Source organism: Pseudorasbora parva, chromosome 3, assembly GCF_024679245.1.
Source record: "Pseudorasbora parva isolate DD20220531a chromosome 3, ASM2467924v1, whole genome shotgun sequence".
Classification (NCBI taxonomy): Eukaryota; Metazoa; Chordata; class Actinopteri; order Cypriniformes; family Gobionidae; genus Pseudorasbora; species Pseudorasbora parva.
In genome coordinates this window covers 53,688,364-53,712,206 of record NC_090174.1, presented here as the reverse complement: position 1 = coordinate 53,712,206, position 23,843 = coordinate 53,688,364, and the positions used below count along the sequence as shown (strand labels likewise).

Sequence of the window (23,843 nt, the reverse complement as noted above, 5' to 3'; positions counted from 1 at the left end):
AATGCTTCCTTACTGAATGAACAAATGAATTAAAGGTGCACTATGTAGTATTTTTGCAATAAAATATACCAAAAACCACTAGGCCAGTGTTATATATTTTGTTCAGTTGAGTACCTACAATATCTCAAATGTTTCAAACTATTTGTAAATTGTGAGAAAATTGCTATTTTAACCATTGAAACGGGACGTGTCAGCATAGCATTTGAGGGAGTCGCCTGTCAGTTGCGTCATATCTGCGTTACCCTTGTTTTATTCTGCAGAAGCGCTTCTCTCTTAGCAGTGTGAACATGTCACAGCAGCGCAGAGCGAACACAGAGTAACGTCATAACATCATTTTAAACACACTTAAATGTATCTAATATGATAAACAGAGCTGCATAACCTTTTACTTATGACCGGAAAAGAGGAAATAGTGTGCGCGCCGGGCAACTGTGTCCCGTCCCATCATAATAAAAGTCCCGGTATTCCCGGGTTTTTGTGTAACAATCGCTTCAGCAGCCTTGCTCAGCTCCACAACACTCAGTCCTCCTCTGCTTTACACTACAGTAACGTTAATAACCGCATCCATGAACATGATTTCTGCCCGAGTCCTATTTTCCACCGGCTGTGAGGTGAAGACCACGTCCCAAGATGCTGTGCTCAAACTTGGCGTCATCAAACTACGCCTTTGTTTTGAATAGGCGCCCTCTAGCGGACAGAAAGTTGCATAGTGCACCTTTAATGACTCAGTAATTTACTCATTAAGACCAAGGGGGTAATCTAGCACTCGCAAAGCGTTCCACCCATAGGGGCGGCCATTGCTAACCAAGCCATCACCTGCTGTTAGCATCCCATTGACTCCCATTCATTTTTGAGTCACTTTGACAGTGAATAACTTTACATCAGAGGCGTTTAAAGACTCCATTTGTCCATTGTTTATTTCTAAAGAAACACGACAATGCATAAAAGGCTCCATTACCTTGTATCTTACACTATCGCTCCGTAGAAGCTGTTTTTGTAAAAATAGGCTAACGATTGCGTCATAACCAACGCGACTCTGTCGCACAGTTGAGAAATTACCGTATAGACAGGAGGAGACACTCAGAAGCAATCTTTTACTGTCTATGAGGCAGTCGGTGGACGTGGAGACATAAAGTCTGATAAAGTCAAGGGGGAAGAATGGGGAGAAGCCCATAGTGAGCCAAAAGCAACGGGAGAAAATATTTAAACAATATGAGTCAGATTTCACTTTCCACATCTACTAGAAGACCTACAGCTGTCAGACAGAAGGCTCACGTCACATCTACGTCGTCAAGCTCAGTCTGAGCCTGCGCAGTTCGCTCAGCCATCAGGAAGTGAGTGCCTCTGATTGGCCTCACTTTCCGCCGTTGAAGTCTATGGGAACGCTCTGTCCATTTCTTTTGCTGTCTATGATTTAGACAGACTTGCCACCACCTACTGGTGGTTTTAGTTTAATATTTAAAAGCACCCCTTTGTTTCATTAATATTTCTCTATTGAACATTTTTATGCACAACATTATCTCTCAACACTTTGTAATTGTATTCTTGCCACCTCTAAGTAGCAATCATAAACAACAGTGTATAAATACATATAGATGCAGCTGATGGCTTTTGTTGATACTGATTTAATGTTGAATGAAACTATTGATTTAGATTGATTCATTGCTTTATTTATTATATTAATAAATCAATAGAATTTTAGGAACGTGACATAAAAATGACATACATTTAATAGGGTTATAAAAGCTTTGCATTTTTAAAGGTAAAAAAAAATGCACCTGAAAATCAAATTAAGGGGGCAGATATAAAAAAAAGAGAACCACTGTTCTATGACATCGCTAAGAAAAACCCCTTTTGTAAACATTATTTTAAATACTTTTTTTGCTTCAAATCAAAGTTTGTAATTTTGCAGCAGATTGGCTTGGATCATGGCTTATAATGCTTTAACAAAGACTTTTTAAAAAAAAAAAACTTACTGTCCATTCTCAAGGTCTTTAACATGGCAGACGGACGCCTCTATGAAATCTCTGTGTTTGCGCTGCGGTCGCAGCGTCATGCTGTCCTCGTCGGAACAGTGTCCCAGAGATCCGTTGGGTCTGCATTCTGAAAATGGACTTGCCTTTCCGTTAGGAGACATCAGGTCCACCTCCTTCTCTTTGTCCAGAAGATTGAGCTCAACTTTGACCTCTACTGCAAAAAATTTGCATGATATAAGTACAAAAGAGAATAAGACAAGATTCTGTTCTTCAGATAGCTAATCGATTCAAATGTAATCCCCTTTTACATTTAATTGAAGTAAATGTAAGCTCTATATGTCGCCACATTGAACTCTGGGGAAAATGATGTGCAATGACAAAATGGATAGCATTTTTAATATGTAGGTACCTCTTTAAGAAGTCTTGTCATGTTTAATGTTTCATAGCAATGTCAAGTAAAATTTAACCTAATATTTACTCTTTAAAATAAAGGTCCCAAAAGGGGGTTTTCACTAGCCTAGAAATCTAGACGCACCCTAGCGGCAGCAAATCTAATCTGCCCACGAGTGTCGTCTAGCAACTCTCAATACCCTTCTGAGCTGTAATCGCTAAACTCTTGTCGGGCCAATCACATCGTGTATAGAGTCGGTGGGCGGGGCCATAATGACGACGGCCGAGTTGCGTTTGCGTGCTTCTAGTAAACACAGAAACTGGCGAACGGCGGCGGTCTTTCGAATCAGCTTTGACCGCGACTCTGGAAGACTTGGAGTTAAGCTTTTCTCTGAGAAAAGAACAAAGAACGGCACTGAAGTCATTCTTAAAAAGGGAAGATGTGTTCGGAGTTTTGCCGACCGGATACGGCGAATGTTTAATCAGTCAACAAGCTCTGTTTCACCTTCGTTGCTCTGGTTGGCGCAGCGCTATCCTATCGCGTGCAGAGGGAGTTTGAAAGACAACCGTTTATCCCGCCCCTCGGATTGAGCCCTGTCTATGGTGAGTTTCCAGACCAAACATCTTGATGTGGGTCTGGCTTGTCAGGCTAGGTTTTTACAGCATACTGTAGAAGAAACATTTCTGGTTCCCCAAAGAACCTTTTAGTGAGCAGCTCTTAAAAAACATTTTGTCTCAGTGTGAAGAACATAATCTAAAGAACTTATGTGCAATGGAAAGGTTCCATGGATGTTAAAGGTTCTTTATGGAATCATAAATGCCAATAAAGTAGAAATCTGTAGAAATAGCATCATAAGTTCGGACACAGCTGGAAGAACACTGGGAAGCGAAGCACTATTTAATGTATACAGTCTTTATATAAGGTGATTGTGCAATGTGCTTCCATTACAGTCCAATCTTGCTGGCTTTCTCTTTGGCCGGAAAAATGTGCTGAGGGTCTGCTTCTTATGCCTTAATCACACAGGAATTCACACCTGCTGAGTGAAGCTTAATTAAAATCAATGGAAAATCATGCAAGATGACTGAGCCGGCGGAGGAAAGGAAAGAAAAGAAAACTCTCCATCACAGAGCTGGCTCCAGACGCTTTGTTTTCAGTGTCAGAACAGAGAAAATAACATCTGACAGATCATTCAGTGAACATACTCATTTAAGGAAAATCTCACTCCCTTATTCAGCCTACAAGAAAAAATATTTTCTAATTATAATTATCTATATATCTATAATAACAACAATCAATAAAATAACTGTTTCAAAATGGAACTTTTTTAATGGAAACCATGATGGATTTTTTTCAGGATTCTTTAATTAATTGAAAGGACAGCATTTATTTTAAATAAAAATTATTTGTAACATTATAAATGTCTTAACTGTCACTTTTGATAAATGTAATGCATCCTTGCTGGCAGTGTTAATTTCTTTGACGAATAATTTTGTCACACAAACAACATCTTGTCACAGACGAAAATGAGACGATCTACGTTCAAATGACAAAAACTATGACAAAAATCTATATTGAGATTTTTGTCCACAAATAAACACTGGACGAAAATGTAAGGGTAGGATGATTTGGGAAGAGAATGAGATCCAGTCGGAACTGATGTCCTGCCTGTGTGGTATATGCGCACATTTCAGTTATAATGTGCTGATCTACCCGTGAGACAGGAGTTGGCCTGCGCTTGATGCGCGTCTCATAAAGCATTAAAAAATGTAAATGTCTGGGAGAAAGAGAAGAGCAGACATATGGACAGATCTAAATAAGCCTGACGTCACGGAAGAGAACTGTATTCGGTGCAGTTTTCTGTGCCGTACACACAGAAAGCTACTTCTTACAGCGTGCGAGTACTGATTTAAGCTCTCTTTTGCATCTCAATGGACAAATATACAAAATGTTATGTCAAAATGTTCATTTTGGAGAGTATTTACACTAATACAGCAGCCTTAAAATAATAATTTTAAGATAAATCAAGACATGGTATATGTCAAAGCAGTTAAAGGGTAACTTCAGTGATTAGCATATGGCTTTGTATCAGTAGAAACCCTGGAGTATAATCAAATGATTGTGCTTTCCCCCCTAATATCCCCCTGAGACAAGAGATTTATGCATTTTATTTCTGGAAAAATTCCTCCCGAATTTGCATCATCTTTGGCATGTTTGGCCAAAGGCTAAAGACTACAGCCAGCAGAGGGAGCCATTTCCGCATGTTTTGAACCCGCGCATGAGGGATGGCGATCGCACTCACAGCACTCAGCTAAGCGGCAGGCATTTATTTAAATGGATGCTGAGCAATGTAAGTGTTTTAACTTCTCAAATTAATTTCTATAAAGGTTAAGCTTTCAAAGGCATGAACTGAAAACGTGCCAGACTGGAGACACGCTGTGAATGTATGTCGCGAGTGCTGTCGCGATTACCTCAGCTCTCATCACGAGAGCTCATCAGCTAATTAATGACGTTAAATGTAATCGTTAGTGCTGTGAGACTCAGGCGGCGACTCCATCATTATATTGAACAGACACGTTCAATATTTAATTGTAGTGTCTGTTCTCTAACTCAGTCACAGTAATCAAGTTGGTGGCTTTGGGAATGGCCTCACAGGGCAGCGAAGAATTCTGGGAGTTGTAGTCTTTCATTCCCATGAGACAAAAATACATTTTCAGTCTTTTCTCAGTCTAGAAGGCACCAAATTCAAACTAATTTCACATTTCTACAATAATGACCCAGTTTAAATGCAGATTCATCTATCCAGCACTGAAGTACCCCTTTAAATCTACATATGTCTGTATTGCATGTTCAAACTTTAATATGACTTCAAATTACTAAAATATGACAAAAACTAAATGGCATTTTGGCCAAAAGACTATGGCTAAAACTAAATAAAAATTTGCTGTCAAAATGAACACTGCTTGCTGGATAAAATCCTGAACTTTTCAGGCCCAAATGGCACCATTTCTTGAGAATGGCTCACATTCTTGAGATGGCAGGAACCTTAATAGATTCACATTTTGCAAGAGCAGTTTGTGATTAAAATTAGTGAGTGAAACAACTTCCTAGTGATCCCAGTTCTCTGACATACTGCTAGACCTGAATAGAAAGTCAGTCATTTGTTAGGTAATTTTCAAAGCACAGTGTCTGACTGGCTTGCACCGTTCGGTCTTTCTCTGCGCCCTCTGAAATCCAACACCCACAATCACACTTTCACAATCGAGTCTTTGGACAGATGAAAGTCGTTTCGGTGCCCCTCTGTAGTACCCCCTCCCCCAGCCACCACAGAACAGAAACAGCGATGCATTGTGAAACATTCGAAACACAACTCATATTCCACTGTCTAATCCTCTTGAACACAGCAATTAAGAGCATTAAAATTCCTCCTGCACTAAAGGAGAGCCACATCATAACAGCAGTCAGGGGCCACATTAACTGACCTATATATACTGTAGGTGGAGAGACAAGTCTCAATTATTACAGGATTTAATCAACGGGGAACACTACACAGACTAAGGGTTTTCTATATGCTCATCACCTGGTTTGGGTTTGGAGAGGCATCCTCCCATGATGGGCCCGGAGTGAAGCCAGGTGGCCCGATGAGAGGGAAGCCCAGGATGGGTGTTAGCAGGGCTGGGCGGATCAGACACACAGGGTGGGCCGCTGGCCCTGGAGGAGGTGGAGGCAGCGCTGCAGGGGGGAAATTCTGGCCCGTCGGGCCCACACGGCCATCTCAGAGATCAGCGATTGTACATGATACACAGCCTGGGGAAAAAATAACATAATAGTTTGGTTGTGAACTAATTTACAGTTTCCTCTCATACACCATGGCTTTGCTATTAAACCAACACGACCAGTATGTATTGTGCTTTGGAGGCTGATATGCTAGTAACCCCACCAGGCAACTAGCTTAAACAGCATTTTTTCGTCCAAACAGCTTCATCAGGTTAGTTTTGTTGTTGAACAGCAATCCATCCTACCAGAATAACATTAAAGGGATAGTTCACTCAAAAATGAAAATGTGATGTTTATCTGCTTACCCTCAGGGCATCCAAGATGTAGGCGTGTTTGTTTCTTCAGTAGGACAAAAATTAAGATTTTTAACTCCAGACATCAGAAAATGAGTTTAGGGTTTCATAAGTCTGGGTACATTTTACTTTTTTTTTTTGGCCCGGACCACTTTATAGAAGTTAAAATTCCACATCTGTTTGCTGTCTTTACCTTTAACTGGCATTTGGTTATTTTTGTGCAGCATGGCTTGAAGGTCATATGACCCAAAATTGGTTAAAATAGCTATATGTAGAATTCCGAAAACCCTTAGGCCAAAACACCAAAGCGTTTTTTCACACTACTGGCTGGTGTTTTCAATTGTTTTCAATGGGAGCGCCACATTTTTAAAACACCTGGAGTGCAACGAGACGTTGAGCGAGTATCTCACGCTCAAGCTCTGAGCGTTCACCATTTTTTTACCGGTCGCCCGAGAGTTGAAGAATGTTCAACTTTGAGTAAAACAGCTCATCACTGTCACTTTTTTACCCAGCCGTCCAATCCCAGTGGAGGAGGGTCAAATACAACACAGACCAACCGCCACATTCTGCGTGTCGTCAAAATATGACAACAAGCAATAATAATGGAACAAAATGATTTAAAACAAGAGCCAGAGCAAATACTTTACATTGTATCTGCAATTTCCGGTCGAATGCATTGTTTAAAATACCTTTAGAAGTGGTCGAAAATGAACAAGCTCAAAATGTTTTTGACCTCATTTACACTTGTATTTAGCGTCATCCACTTGTGATCCGATCAACCAAAACGCATCTTAATACCAGGTGTAAACAGGGACACCTGTGGCCATTAAGTGAACTGCAGCTAGCAACTTATTGCTCGTGCTCGCACACTTGTGCTCACCTAATGTACAAGAGACTGAACATGATTCAATGCCCCAATATACTCACAGCAAAGTTATTTTCTCGTTCTTCGCTCAGAAGTAAAAAGAAGTTGGTAATACCTTTGTAATGGTATACTTTACCTTAACAAACATGCCCATGCTGTCCACGCTGCTGAGAGGGACGTTTAGATGGATATTTTCTACGTGCGTTCCTCTCAATAACAAAATAAACACAAATGACAGCAGTGAGAAAGCGGCGGGTAAGAAAGTATCTGATCATGTGTGCAGGCTTTTGATATCGTGGCTCTACCTCCTGCTCTCTACTGCGCAGACTCCGTTCCTGCGTTTACTACTGCGCATACTCTGTCCCAAATCTGTGCAAGATGTCAGCGCCATATTCGGATGTTGGCGGCTTCACTTTTCTTCAGTGGAAGGTAGTGAAGATGCATCGTCCATATTTTTTTACAATAACAGACTGGCGTGCATCTATAAATGATTCACTCAGAAACAAGTTTAGCGCAACCACCAACTTCACATACTTTTAAAAATCCAGTGTTTCGTAGATCCTAGTAAGCGCTCTTTGTCACAGTTGTAAACATGTTAGCTTTCTTCTTTCATGAGGGAGTTTGGTTTCACAATTTGTTTCCAGGCGGACCAGATGACGACTTCAAAACTCCTTAAAGTGAGAAACTGAACAGTATTTATGTAATTTTTTTTACCTCATATCCAGACGAATCTCATCTAGTGTTTCCATCCGTCATTACTTCTGTCTGGTAAGGTCAAACTGGCGCTATCATAGATATTATGTAGATGCCTCATTCAGCCAATCCGCGCAGGCACTAATGATATATATATATGATTGTGCCAGTTTGACCTTACCAGACGGAAGTAATGACGGTTGGGAACACTAGATGAGATTTGTCTGGATATGAGGTAAAAAAAATGACATAAATACTGTTCAGTTTCTCACAGAAACCAATTATTTCGTGTCTTAAGACATCAATGTGTCGTCATGAGCAGCAGGGTTTTTGTGCATGTTGTCTAAGCATGTTTTTTTTTTACTCTCAAAGAGTTGTTACCCATTCACATGCATTATGACTGGCAGACTGCAACAGTTGAGGTTAAAAATCTTCTTTTGTGTTCTACTGAAGAAACAAAGACTAGATCTTGGATGGACTGGGGGTAAGCAGATAAATATTACATTTTCATTTTTGGGTGAACTATCCCTTTAAGTGTTTCTAGATAAGTGTGCCATATGCATCAGACGTTCGGTCAACAGTTTGTGGGTGTGACGTCTGAGGCTCAGACTATGTGAAACTATTTATGTTATAGTTTGAATTAATCCATTTTGTTTGCATGGCACATTGACATTACAGTACAAAATAGCTCTTTCTGCATTATCCTGACGTGAACTAGGGGTTGCACATACAAGTCGATGTTAATGCTCAGCCATGACGCTTTAAGTTGATGTCAACTATTCGCTGATCATGGCCTGAGGGCACAACAGGATAAGAAATCTTTGAAGCCCCACATTTACGCTTCGTATTGCATACTCAGAGAGCACTCCACAAGAACGTTTGTTTGCGTATATGTTTGTTTAAACCATCTGGATGCTGAAAATGATCGAGTGAATGCACGATTTAAAAAGCTTAAATGTACACGTAAGTTCATCACCAATGTAAACTAATGCCCATCACGAGCAGATCACGCGCACAAAGAAACATTAAGTAGAGCAGAAATGTATTGTCAACACTGTTCTGTGATTTATCAATAAAATAGCTTAGAAACTGAAAAGTTCTTGCATATATTTTTTCGGAACTAAAACCCACAGCTTCACTATTAGTAGAAAGACGCTGCCAGGTTACTTTACATGCAATCGCTCGCCCACTAATGCATTCTTATAAACGTAATAAATAAGCTGTTATGCAGGAGCAATAGCCATGTGGGCAGCGCAGCATCATATGCCATAACTGCATAAGCCAACTTGTGTCCAGGCGTATTTGTTCATCACCGACTGGTCGACATCGACTTGACTTTCATCACATAAATGTCAACCCTTATGCTGAACATTGTATAAGCATTCATTGTATGTGTCACAGAACAAAAGGCTCTCAGGAGTGAACGTAAACATCACATCCTTTGGATTTTCAGTCCTTCACATAAAAGTCAATCCACAGGTATTTTCTAGGACATAGGGAAATGTCTCGTTTTATGTTATTTTTCATTAAAAGCTGTTCACACATTGGCAATAAAAACAGAAAACATTCCCATTGTGTCACTGTCCATCACTTGCCTCTCTGTAAACCTGTAGCAATATAGCTATTGAGCAAACTTTCTTCAGATGTTTATGTCAAGTCTGATGAAATGCAAATGTTGTAAAAGTGTAGATAATAATGGGAACCCAGCCAGTCAACAGAATGTAATATTAAGGTCAGACGGTTCATATCACCTTACTATCATTTCATTGCAAATTGCCCTTGTCTACAGTACCCTTGCTTCTTCAATACAAACTAATATAAATCAAGAAAACTGCATGTTTGACATTGATCTAGGATCTCTGCGCCCATGGTGAATGGGACAGTGAATTAAAATTCCTCTTAGGGAATTGCAAGAATTCAGCAGGGCAACAGGAATACAATTGATCCTGTTGGAGACATAATATTAAAGGTCAATGTGTAATGTTTTTGCTAAAATAATTTATCCTATTCAAGTTTAATGCTCAGAGGTATATTGCCAAAAGTTTTGGGACACCTGCCTTTATAGGCACATGAACTTTAATGACATCCCATTCTTAATCCGTAGGGTTTAATTTGGAGTTGCCCCTCCCTTTACAGCTATAACAGCTCTTCTGGGAAGGCTTTCCACAAGTTTTAGGAGTGTGTTCATGGGAATTTTTGACCATTTTTCTAGGAGAGCATTTGTGAGGTCAGGACCTGATGTTGGACGAGAAGGCCTGGCTCACAGTCTCGCTCTAATTCAGCCCAAAGGTGTTTTATTAAGTTGAGGTCAGGACTCTGTGCAGGTCAGTCAAGATCCTCCACACCAAACTCGCTCATCCATGTCTTTATGGACCGACGCCTTTTGCACTGGTGCGCAGTTATTTTGGAAAAGGAAGGAGCCATCCCCAACCATTCCCACAAAGTTGGGAGCATGAAATTGTCCAAAATGTCTTGGTATGCTGAAGCATTTATAGTTCCTTTCACTGGAACTAAGGGGCCAACCTCTGAAAAACCATGCCACTCCATAACCCCCCCTCCACTAAACTTTACACTTGGCACAATGCAGTCAGGCAAGTACCAAGTGTATATTAGTGTATATTTAAAGCAAATAATAATTTAAGACAGAATTTGAGCAATGATATTTTTGTTAAAAAAAACAGATGTGTACATGTATGTGTGTTTATGTCCCCTAAATGATGGCAATATCCTAAAACCTTATGGGGACATGTTTTGGTCCCCATGAAGAAAATTATAAATCATCTTATAAATCATACTAAGTGATGTTTTTTTTTAAATTTAGAACAGAAAGAGATTTCTGTGATGGGTAGGGGTTAGTAGCCTAGAAATCTAGACGCACCCTAGCGGCAGCAAATTTAATCTGCCCGCAAGTGTCGTCTAGGAACTCTCAATACCTTTCTGAGCTGTATTCCTCACAATCTGGACGGGCCAATCACATCGTGTATAGAGTCGTTGGGCCATAATGACGACGGCCGAGTTGCGTTTGCGTGCTTCTAGTAAACACAGAAACTGGCGAACGGCGGTCTTTCGAATCAGCTTTGACTGCGACTCTGGAAGACTTGGAGTTAAGCTTTTCTCTGAGAAAAGAACAAAGAACGGCACTGAAGTCATTCTTAAGAAGGGAAGATGTGTTCGGAGTTTAGCCGACCGGATATGGCGAATGTTTAATCTGTCAACCAGCTCTTTTTCACCTTCGTTGCTCTGGTTGGTTGTAGCGCAGAGGGAGTTTGAAAGACAACCGTTTATCCCGCCCCTCGGATTGAGCCCTGTCTATGGTGAGTTTCCAGACCAAACATCTTGATGTGGGTCTGGCTTGTCAGGCTAAGGGGTTAGTGTAATGGGAGAGAATATAGAGTTTGTACAGTATAAAAATAATTATGTCTATGGAATGTCCCCATAGAAACATAGAAACCCAACAGATCTTCAACTGTGTTCTTACATATGCAGGAGCATGCATCTTAAATAAAAGTCTTAAAATCTTAAACTCTAATTGTTCTCAGTTTTCCACTTGAATCTGTTTTCAGCCCTTTTCCAGAGTTAACCATTACCCTCATTGACATCTGTACTGTACTTTCACTAACACTTGAGAAGATCTTGTTCCACAGATTTCAAAGTATTCATTTTACCCACAACTTCCTTATTTTTTTCTGTTTCTGTTTTTCTGGAGGATGAAAAAGAGTTCAATAAAACAAATCCCTGATTTCAGCCTAACATGAGCTTAAATGCCTCAGCATCAGTGTCTAAGCTCAAGAGCCACTTGATATTCACATCACACCCAAAGGTCTGTGAAGTGGCGAGTAAAAAAAACAAAAGTTTGCCTTAATTAAGGAAAGGAAACGTTCCACAAACAAAACAGGAGCAGAAGCAGCAAACTTTGGGAATCTTCAAAACACAAGCTTTGAGAGCTGTCACAGGAAATAGATTTGATGATCTGCTGGTTGAAAAACAAATCAAATGAACAGAATTGACACTCTCTGTGCTCAATTCTCCTCTTGTTGCTCTCAGAGATTTGCACTGATCTTCTTTGTTTATTGTAAATAGAAATAGCAGTATGCACACAAAAACATATTTTTATAAATCCCAAAAGCATCACCAAAATGGACTGACTGTAACAAAAAGCAAAAAATAGACCGCCTCTCTCTTCCTGCTGGCAGAAAAGAGCCATTTCTGTTATTCCTGAAGAATTTATGAAAATCTCCATAGCAACTGTGAATCTGGCTATAGAAGCTGTGCACAATACATTATGGTTTATGGCTTATATGAAGGTAAATAAATAAGGTGGTCATTTTATTCCACCCTCTCTCTCACACTCTTACCCATGCCCTTTTACTATAAGAACACATTTATCAATTACAATAAATCTCAACATGTCTTTGTCGAAATTGTCACAATTCACACCAAAATCTAAATAAATTATTTAGGAGAATATATTTTGCATTAACCTCCTGGAACCTAGAAAAAAAAAGTTTTTCGAATTTTGTATTTTTTCATGTCATTAGATTGTTTAGAGCATAAGAAACAAATGGACAAATTATTTTTTTGGAAAATGATATTTTATTCATATGTTATGATATGATATGTCCTCTGTAGTTGACACCAGGACTCAGTTGTTAAAAAAAAATTATGAAATGAAATTGCATCAATAGGCAAAAACAATGGGATTTATTTTTAATTCACAAATACATTTTACAGTTTCAGGATTTTTTTAAAACAAACTTTTTTTTTAAAGATGATTCTGAGCTATGCTATAAAAGATATAACTGAATGCTTTGACATACCATCTTACTTTATGCAATATGTGGGTAAAATGGCCATACTTGGATTTTCCCATTCAATACAATGTATCGGTATATTGCATCTATTTTGCATATTATTGTGTTCTTGGTGCAACAAGTAATGAAAAAAAGAAGTGTAATAAGGGGAGTAATAATTGGCAACATTTCCATAATAATATGTAATATTTCATAGGAATATTGTTATGTAATTTATTTCCCTATTTACTGTTTGTGTCTCCAAAATGCCTGATAAACATGATTTACGTCCTGGTGTCCTCTACAGTGGACATTTATGAAATCAATGCCCTGTTTTGTAACAAAAAGTCATATTTTGATTAGAAACCCCATAGCATTTTCCTGAGATGTTGATTTATAACAAACAATTAGAAAATTAATCAGATTTAAAGAATAATTACAAAATATTATCATATTTCCATAAGCGTGCTAAACATTAATGTCAGCCATTTTAAAAGACCAAGAAGTTGTTGTTGTCCTGGTGAAACCTCCAAACATTTGGTATCTGTGCAAAGCCCTGAATGTGCTCTATAAAGGACATCCTGACTCAAAACTGTGACGTGTGTGATGTCACAGAAACTCACTAAAATATAATGTCCACTACAGTGGACAAAAGTCTATTACTGGGTCCCAGGAACACATTTTGACATTACTTTCATGAAATTTAAGCAAATTCTCTTTAATTCACTTTTATGCTCACTAATGCATTACAGTAATTATCAAAAAACAATAATAGTACTATTTATATTTTATAAGTTAGCGATTAAAGGCAGATAATAATACAATGACCTAAAAAAAAAAAAAAAATTTTTTACAATTTTTCAAAATTTCAAAATTTTGATGCAAATGTAATTTTACTGTACTACAGTATTATTGAGAAAAATTTGCCATGCCACAATGCAAAAAAGTCTATGTCTCGACAGGTTGCATCAGATTCACCCACTAAGCAACAAGCTAATTCACTACATCATTTGTTTGTCACAAATACTCCTTACTGATTAGCACAGGCTATTAAAAGTTTTACATTGTCACATTGCTTTGCTCCCAATTGAGTGAGTCACGTACCAACTTCTTTGTAGGATCAACTGCTGGCCTTTCTGGGCAATCGGAGAGCAAGCCCCAAATATTTCAATTTTTCCCCTAAAGTAGGTTAATCAGATTTTCAGCCTTCACAACATATGACGCAGTTCTCCCTCTCGCTTACCGTTATGTCTGTCCTTGAGCCAAAAGCAAAAAAATCTTTGCTGTAAACAGGCTGTCAGACTCACTACAGCTACCACAATACCTGAAGATCCAGCAAAAGACTAGTAATATATATAATATATACTAAATTGCAGTTGGCAGAAGTAAAAAGCTAAAGGTAGGCTATAGACTTCAACGTCATCACCCCTAAGCTTCCAACTCTTTCAGCTTTTATCTAAAAACATTTTCCAAGAAAGTCTGAGTTAATATAGTTTATAAGAACACAATCATGAGCATAATTATGAGCAAAGTTCCATTTAGCCCCTTGTTAGTCAAATATTTTCTTAAAAGCGAAAAAAAAACGTGAAAGTGTCCTGTGCTTGTGTTCAAAATTCAAAAAACACAGAATTTGGGACAATGGAAATGGAAGAGCTAAAATACTAACTCGCTTCCATTTTTTGGCCTATAAAGTGATCACACATCTGCACCACTCTATTAACATCGCAATTTTTTAAACTGTTATGCGTTATTGTCATGTTAACGTTATTCATATTGCAATAAAAATGTATAGCTCTAAACTATTACTGGGCGGTTGACATGAAATAGGCTCTTGTCAAGATGACATATAGCATATAATATAACAGACAGATTATAGATTATAATATAGATTATATAACATAGATTATAATGTAATCTGGCGTTTTATTATGATCATGTTATTTGAGAGACTAAATTATTAACAAAAAAAATTAGTAAAATAACAAAATAATAGTATTAGAAAAAAATTATGTAAGACTATTAAAAAATTAACTAGTTGAGATGAAAAGGTAATTAAAAAGGGTGAAAAACCTCAAATAAATTCCATCAGAGTGCCTAAAATATACTTTCCATTTGATATTTGATATTCCCATTCATTTACAATCCTTTTCAAACATTTGGGGTCAGTAAGATTTTTTTTCTTAAAGAAATAAACACTTTTTTTGAGCAAGGATGCATTAAATTGCTCAAAAGTGACAATAAAGACTTGTATGTTATAATGTTTGAAAGATTTCTATTTCAAATAAATAAATAAAAAATGCTGTTCTTTTGAACTTTCTATTTATCAAAGAATCCTAAAAAAGAATGCATTACCATTTTCTCAAAAATATTAAGCAGCACAACTGTTTTGAACATTGATAATAATCATAAATGTTTCTTGAGCAGCAAATCGCCATATTAGAATGATTTCTGAAGGATCATGTGACACTGAAGACTGGAGTAATGATGCTGAAAAATCAGCTTTATAATCACAGGTATGAAATATATTTTGAAATATATTCAAACTGTAATTTAAAATTGTAATATTGTTTCCTGTTTTTACAGTAATTTTGGTCAAATAAATGCAGCCTTGGTGAGCAAAAAAAGGCTTCATTAAAAAACATTAAAAACATCTTTACTGACTCAAAACTTTTGAACAGTAGTTTACATTATGACCTGAAATGCTGATGTTGTTTAAAAAAATAGCCAGTGGACATTTTAGGTGTAACTACTACTGTGTCAAATGTGTGTCTTTTTTAGGAGGCATAGTTGATAATTAACTCAATGTAGTCTCAAGAACTATGAAAGAGCAGTCATATTTTCTTATGGCAATGTTCTTCATGAAAGACACTGGCTCCCTCAGGATCATTACCGATCCAGCAGACTTTAATTTTCTACCCCTGCTGTTCCACCAAATCGTTCTGACAGTTGCAAGTTACAGCTCTACTTACAATACTGCAACATACCAGCAAAGCTGGCCTAAGACTGCATTATAAGGCCCTCAATCTAAAGCCATTTCATTAAAACGCACAACACCATTCCAAAAAAAATCAGCCTGCAAAAGCATTTTCTCTGCTCCTCAAAGCCTTTAAGAGACAACCTACTCAAGCACAACTGTCCACACGCTGAGCACTGACTGACTGTGCTGTTTTAACCAGATTCCAGACGGGACAATGACAAAAACAATATACCTACTGTATGATCGTGCCTGGCTCTCATCCATCCTTCTGCCAAGAACTGGAAATGTCCCACCCAGTACATTTGAAGGAATGCTTCTCTGGACAGGTTTGTCCCCTTCCCACACCCACAGCCTCCCCTCCACCAACACACACACACACACACACACACACACGGTTTATCACCTGGACTCTGACTGACACGCGAGTACAAAAGGCACCGCTACACCGTGATGTGTGTCACACAGCCATGACTTGAGCAGTAGATGGTTTCAGGAACTATGTAACTCCACAGATGGAAGCATGTGTCAGCAATAAATACATGACAGCGTCGGTTTTATCACAGTGTCAGTCATTCATTCATTTACATGAGAATACATATAAAAATTAACACATTGAATAACACAGTCGTTGTGCATGCAGAATTGAACTTTGAATTAAATTTGCATTCAAGAAAGAAAAATTAAAATGAACTAAAATTAAACAAATACTGCAATGAGTGTAATTTGAAATAGAGATGGAGAAACTTCAAATGCAGGATAGTCAAAGCCTTTTCTGAAAGTTTACTAGTTTTATCCTTTTTTTAAATAAATGAATTATAAAATTTAGAGATGATGCATTAAATTGATCAAAAGCAACAGTAAATACATTTATGATATTACAAAAGATTCTATTTTAAATTAATTTTCTGTTCTTTTGTACTTTCTTTTCATCAATGAATCCTGAAAAAATGTCCAGCAAAACTGTTTTCAAAATTGATGATAATTTAAAAAAAAATTGACACTAAAGATGCTGAAAATTCAGCTTTGCCATCACAGGTATAAATTTAAAAAACATTAAAATGGAAAAACAGTTATTTTGATTTGGAGTAATATTTCATAATAGGAATGATTTTACTGTATTTTTGATCAAATGAATGCAGCCTTGGTGAGCATGAGACTTTTCTAAATATTACAGACCCCAACATTTTTAATGGTGTAGGCCATTAAAATCTAATCTGCCGCGAGTGTCGTCTAGCAACTCTCAATTCACTTCTGAGCTGTAAACGCCCAACTCTGGTCGGGCCAATCACATCGTGTATAGAGTTGGTGGGCGGGGCTTAATACAATGACGGCTGGGTTGCCCGTGCCTGTGCTTCTAGTAAACACAGAGGCTGGAGAACGGCGGTCTTTCGATTCAGCTTTGACCGCGACTCTGGAGGACTTGGAGTTGAGCTTTTCTCTGAGAAAAGAACAAAGAACGGCACTGAAGTCATTCTTAAAAAGGGAAGATGTGTTCGGAGTTTTGCCGACCAGACACAGCAAAAGTTTAATCTGTCAACGAGCTCTGCTTCACCTTCGTTGCTCTGGTTGGTTGTAGCGATATCCAATTGCGTGCACGCCATGCAGAGGGAGTCTGAAAGACAACCGTTTATCCCGCCCCTCGGATTGAGCAGTCAATGGTGAGTTTCCAGACCAAACATCTTGATGTGGGTCTGGCTTGTCAGGCTAGACTAACCCAGCAATAGGGTTGTTTTAACCCAACGGTTGAGTTGTTTTAACCCCACAACTGGGTTGTTTTAACCCAACGGTTGAGTTGTTTTAACCCCACAACAGGGTTGTTTTAACCCCACAACTGGGTTGTTTTAACCCAGCGGTTGGGTTAAATGTTGCTTAAGACAACCCAATTGCTGGGTTAAAACAAACCAATTCCTGGCTTAGTCCAATTTCAACCCAACTTGGGTTGTTTTTAGTCCAGAGTGTACCTAGCCTCTGCAAGATACCTCTAATAAAAACCTCAGCAATAAAAACTATTACATGAGATCTTGGTCATTATTTCTCCTAGAAAGTAATAAAGAGCAAATTAACTTTAGTGATGTTTATATAGTTTTTCTCAAAAATGTCTCAATCTGTGCTCAGAATACCAAGTCAGGTGTGGTACTCAAACATTTCTCATTAAATGACCCAGGGAAGGTGGCATGTCTTCTCAGGAGCCCCCTGAACAATCAATAAAAATGTTCTTTGGGCTGATATTTTGAGTCTAAACTTCACTGGCAGATAAAGTTTTACTGACAAAATCCCTTAAGGTGAATTTAATTCAATAGATTGTACAATTCGAAGCAAGAAGCTGTCAACAGTCCTTTAGTAAAAAGTGTATTCTGGTTAAACATTAGGCCATTTGCCCTGATCTCAAGACGATAAAGTGTCCCCTGATCTAAGGAAGATAAATCAGAGTGCGAACACTCACAACAAAGCAGAACCGCACCTAATGTTTGTCAACCTTCACCCTGCTCTCTCCTTTTTCCATTCACTGCTATTTGTCTCTAGATTTATTCAAAAACAACACCAGCATCACCGCTGGCATTGCAGCTCAGCTGTTTGATCAACATGCTAGAGGAATACAGGCAAAGCATCGCAGCATTGTTTGAGTGTTTACACCAGAACATTTACGTGCACCCTCAGTCAGGGATGCCATGTACTGTAAGCATTCGCTGTATTTAGTCTTGAATGGATGTGCTGTACAAGCAAACAGTGACATGTTTGCACTTGTTTAGAGACTGACACGTCAGGAAACAGCACAAGCACATTGATAGATGGATATTAATTTATGATATAGCCTGATTATTATTAATGATAGCCTGTAATTCACAGCTTATGAATACTTAAGTAGTTCTCATTCCTAGTATAAATCAAAAAATGTATTGCATTCATGATATGTTTTAAGAGATAGGCACCTTGTCATAAATGCCATACATGTTTGATTTATAGGAACGAGAATGGCTGAAAATCAAATAAAATGAGTTGCCAACATACAAAAGTCTGAATTATAAGTCTTGGTTATAAGCATTAGTTAACTACACATATTTAACAAACTAACAATGAACAATATTTCTAATTTCAACATTTACTAATACATTTTTAAAATCCAGTGTTCTTTTTGTTAACATTAGTTAATGTACTGTGAACTAACATGAATAAACAATGAGCAACTCCATATATACTAACATTAACAAAGATTAATAAATGCTTAAAAAAGTATATATCTCATTGTTAGTTTATGTTAGCTAATGCATTATCTAATGCAGGGGTTTTCAATCTTTTAAAAGCCACGGACCCCCAAATATGATCATCCCTGTGCGAGGGACCCCATCCTTAAAATCTATAAGGCATCATGCCTTTATAATCGCTCAATTTATACACAAAAATATTTACATGACATTATTATATGTTGTTCTACTCAATGTAGAAATGTATATTATGTATTTCTTCTTGTTTATTTATATAATTTTGATAATTTTTTTGTTTATTTATATGAATTTTTATCTAATTCATTTTATTTAATAGATTAATAACTGACTAAATAGAACCGACGCCTATTTTTCACACAACACTTTGGCAAAATAGAATATTAAAATATGTGTCTACGTATTAATAAATAAAATTTTGATATTTGAAAATCTCTAGGTTGACATAAATGCATATATAGAGCTAATTGTAATAAATACAATCATCGTAATAATAATTATTGAGTTTGAAATATTGCGCCTGTCAATACAGAACAAAATATTCTGAAGCCCACTTTGCCGTCAATACTGCCGACGTTGTCTTTGATGTATCAGTCGGCTATATATGTTTAACATTAAGTATAGACCTTCCCTGTATGTCACCTAGTAGCAGCAGCGCCACGTCAGACACGTTTCAGAGCAAATGGGTGGAGAGTACATGGAGGGGCAAACGTAATTTGTGCCTAATGGGTGGAGCTAGAATATCCAATCACACCCTAACTCTGCCCCTACCCCTACCCATCTATCCCTCCACCCCATTGGAGCTCCAGAGAGGAGGGGCTGAATGTAATTTGACTGCAGTGAGTACCACTAGTTTGACTCATGCAGTGAGTAACACTTGCACGTTTCTGGTGTGCAAAGACATGGAAACGCCACGCAGCTGACACGCAACAGAAACGCCAGTGTGTAGCTGGCCTTAGGGTTAGGTGTTTTATAGAACAAGTTGACATGTAGTTGCAAAGTTCCTTATAGTCAGTAGAATGTGTGTTAAGAGTCCATCAGAATAAAGAGTTAGCAGACAGTACTAATACTCTTATGACTGCTAGTTGACATGTGGTTGCAAAGTTACTTATATGTAGTGGAATGTCTAAAGTGAACCATCAAAATCAATAAGGTCACAGATCTTTTTGGTAGCCAGTCTGGCACCCAAGGGTCCATCCGTAGGCCCCTTAAAGAAGTGTCTGAGCAATACAGTTTTCCTTTGTTAATCCCCAAAACTACAATAGCGGTCTTGAGTTGTAGTGAGATGTAAAGAGGCTTTTGTTTGACTTAGTTTATCACTCCGAGCTGCCATGGGATTATTACAGTGCAAATGAAATTCAAATACTGGCTTACTGGCTAATCAGATTCCTCATTACGAGCTCTGAAAAGAAGAAACAAACAAACATCATGACCCTCGTGGCCCTTGGCTTCTTCTGATATTTGACATTTGATGTGTTTTACTTGCTGCTCGAGTTCCACTAGAAGAAGTGTGACAGGTTGTAAGTCTTTGCCATAATCAGAAGTTCACTGGAGTTCAGCGCTGATCTGGTTGTGGAATTTAGATGCTAACCGTACTGTGGGTTAGGCACACACTTATAATTCTAGCTGTTACTTGCATATTTTCTTTAACAGTCAAAGCAAATGGTGCTTGAAAATAATTTGGTCGAAATGTCCAAATGCACCTTATAGAAAATTAATTATTTATATTTTCATACAAACCACTGGGAAACAAAAAGTCTGAACATAGGAGAAACCTTGATATATCTTTTAATACCAAGATTTTGATGTTCAAGCTCAGCTCTACTTTTCATTTCATCTTCAATAGACTAAAAAAATAGTGTAGACTTTACTTTGAAGCAATTTTCACTTTTTTACAACAATTTTACAACAAAAAAATATTTTCATAATTTGTCATCACAAACTTCTATCAACTTAAATAATTAATGTGTTTCAGATAACATATTTTAAGTTTCTATTTATTTAACCAATCTTCTTCACTGTATTAACTCAAATTTTTAAGTTAAATAAACTCAAAATGTTAAGGCAACCACATAACTTACTATATTTTTTTACATTGAAAACATTCCTACACTGTAAAAAAAAATAAAAAATGTTTTTTGTTGGTTTAACTTAAAAAAGTAAGTAACCTAGTTGCCTTAAAATTTTGAGTTTATTGAAATTAAAAAATCTGAGTTGATACAATGAGGAAATTTGTTTAATAAATAGAAACTCAAAATATTATTGTATCTGAACCACATAAAAAAAATGATAAATCATGAAAATAGCACTATTTGGCATGTTTCACTGCGTCATCAGAAATAAAACACACACAATTACCCAATATGCTTAGAAAATCTTTTAATAATATTTTAATAAAGGTTGTTGGATTTAAAAAAATGTTCATTTTATTAACTCAAAATTTTAATTTCAATGAACTCTAAATTGTAAGGCAACCAGGTAACTTTTTTTCAAAATATTATTTTACAGTGTATGATCCCAGTCATTCTTGATTACTGGATAAGGATTTAAATGTGCATTTATGTTTTTATTTATTTAACAGAGACTTTCTTCTAATTTAATCTAAAAAATCTAAAAACTGTAAAAAATTATTTAGAAAAAAAGTTACCTGGTTGCCTTAAAATTTTGAGTTCATTGAAATTAAAATGTTGAGTTAATACAATGAACATTTTTTGAGATTCAAAAACCTTTATTAAAATATTATTAAAAGATTTTGTAATCATATTGGGTAATTGTGTGTGTTTTATTTCTGATGACGCAGTGAAACATGCCAAATAGTGCTATTTTCATGATTTATCACATTTTTTATGTGGTACAGATAAAATAATATTTTGAGTTTCTATTTATTAAACAAATTTTCTTCATTGTAACAACTAAAAACTTTAATTTCAATAAACTCAAAATTAAGGCAACCAGGTTAGTTACTTTTTTAATTTAAACCAACAAAAAAAAACATTTTTTTTTACAGTGTAGATTAAATCTTATCTTAAATGTAAAAGGGCAACACTTTACAATAAGGTTTCGTTAGTTAATGAATTAATGATGAATTGCACTTCTACAGCATTCATTAATCTTTGTTAATGTTCATTTTAACATTATTCAAATCAAAATTTGTATTTTTTAACATTATTTATGCACTGTTAAGTAACATGAACAAACAATGAACAGCTGAATTTGTATTAAAGTGTAAATAAATGTTTTGCTCATGGTTAGATTATGTTAGTAATACAATAAGTAATGTTAACAAATGAAACCTTACTGTAAAGAATTACTACACTCTAAAAAATGCTGGGTTAAAAACAACCCAAGTTGGGTTGAAAATGCACCGACCCAACAATTGGGTTGTTTTAACCCAATGGTTGAGTTGTTCTTACCCAGCAATTGGGTTGTCTTAAGCAACATTTAACCCAACCACTGGGTTAAAACAACTCAACCACTGGGTTAAAACAACTCAACCATTGGGTTAAAACAACTCAATTGTTGGGTCGGTGCATTTTCAACCCAACTTGGGTTGTTTTTAACCCAGCATTTTTTAGAGTGTATTAAAAGTAAAATTGACTATATATTTCCATGACTTTTAAGATGTATTTTCCATGCCTGGAAATCACAATTTCAAAACTCCTGATATTTCTAGGTTTCTCATGATTGTGAGAACCCCAGATTGGTTAGAAAGAAAGCTGAGGTAGATAGTGAGAACTAAAGTTTACACAAGTTCATCCATCATCTGAGATCTCAATGCACCATGCTATTATAGTCCAACGTTGTGGACCTCAGATCTGCACTGTACATGACCAAACAAGCTTCCAAGTGCAAAGATTCAACCTCAGATGTCACACGTACTGCACAGAGCGTTCCTTTATCTTATCTGCTTGCAGAAGTTCATTAAATCTGATAAGGCACTGTTCCATGTGCTAGCAGATTACAATCTGAATTGCATAACACTGGCAAACGGAGAGTTCATGATATCTACTCACCTGGTCCTGTCTCAGTCAGGTGTGCTCAGAGTTTTCTGCATTAGGCAAGTGGTGAGGATCCCACTGAAATGTCACTAGGTATCCGGTCTGATGTTATCTGTGGAGCTGGATTGATGTTATTCCTCTTTCCTGTGGAGAATTCCAGAGCGCAGCACTCTCCTCTCCTGCCTCCTCCTCACGCTTTTACTGCAGTAGCCCAAGATCAAGGCACAGTCCCACCACAAACCTCTGACACACATACACACACACACACACACACCAGAAAGCAGAGGCGATTGTAAGAACTGCTCTCTCTCTCTCTCTCTCTCTCTCTCTCTCTCTCTCTCTCTCGTGCTTGTCTTTAATAAACACCCTCTCTTTTTACCCCCTTCTTTCTTTTTACTCACTCCTTCTCTCTCTCTCTCTCTCTCTCTCTCTCTCTCTCTCTCTCTCTCTCTCTCTCTCCTTCTCTCTCTCTCTCTCTCTCTCTCTCTCTCTCTCTCTCTCTCTCTCGGAGGTTGGGGTTGCAGCAGCAGGACTCTTGCCAGTAACTCAGCTGTATGCAGTATTGATGGAGTTGCTCAGGGATGCTAACACAGCATGAATTTTCCCAGCGCTCCACTTTCCCTTTCGCTCTTCACCCCCTCCTGCAACTCCGTCTCTCCTTTTTGTCACTCCCCCAACCTATCAATCTGCTTCATTTGACTGGCCGCTATCTAAATCACTCTGTTCCTGTGATCTCTTTTTGTTCTCTCAAACATACCACGTCATGGGGCTAACTTGGCATTTTAGCAGATCAAATCTCAGGTTCTCACTTCATTGCTGCGTATGCTGCCGCCTGCGTTCTGTATTCTGTGTCATTAGTGCTCAT

General features: G+C 37.4%; 1 protein-coding gene across 2 annotated transcripts in view; it reads right to left on the bottom strand.

Moving 5' to 3' along the window:
* The window catches only part of LOC137071461 (apoptosis-inducing factor 3), a 41,395-nt gene extending 18,071 nt beyond the window's left edge, over nt 1-23,324 (bottom strand). The window contains exons 1-3 of one of the 2 annotated variants that reach the window (XM_067439485.1): nt 22,994-23,324; nt 5,945-6,171; nt 1,977-2,190 (exon numbers count right to left, since the gene is read on the bottom strand). In XM_067439485.1, the coding sequence (XP_067295586.1) occupies nt 1,977-2,190; nt 5,945-5,975 (245 nt within the window). In that variant the 5' untranslated portion in view covers nt 5,976-6,171; nt 22,994-23,324. The remainder of the gene's footprint in view (nt 1-1,976; nt 2,191-5,944; nt 6,172-22,993) is intronic. The other variant, XM_067439486.1, reaches the window with a different exon arrangement.
* Between the last annotated feature and the right edge of the window lie 519 nt (nt 23,325-23,843).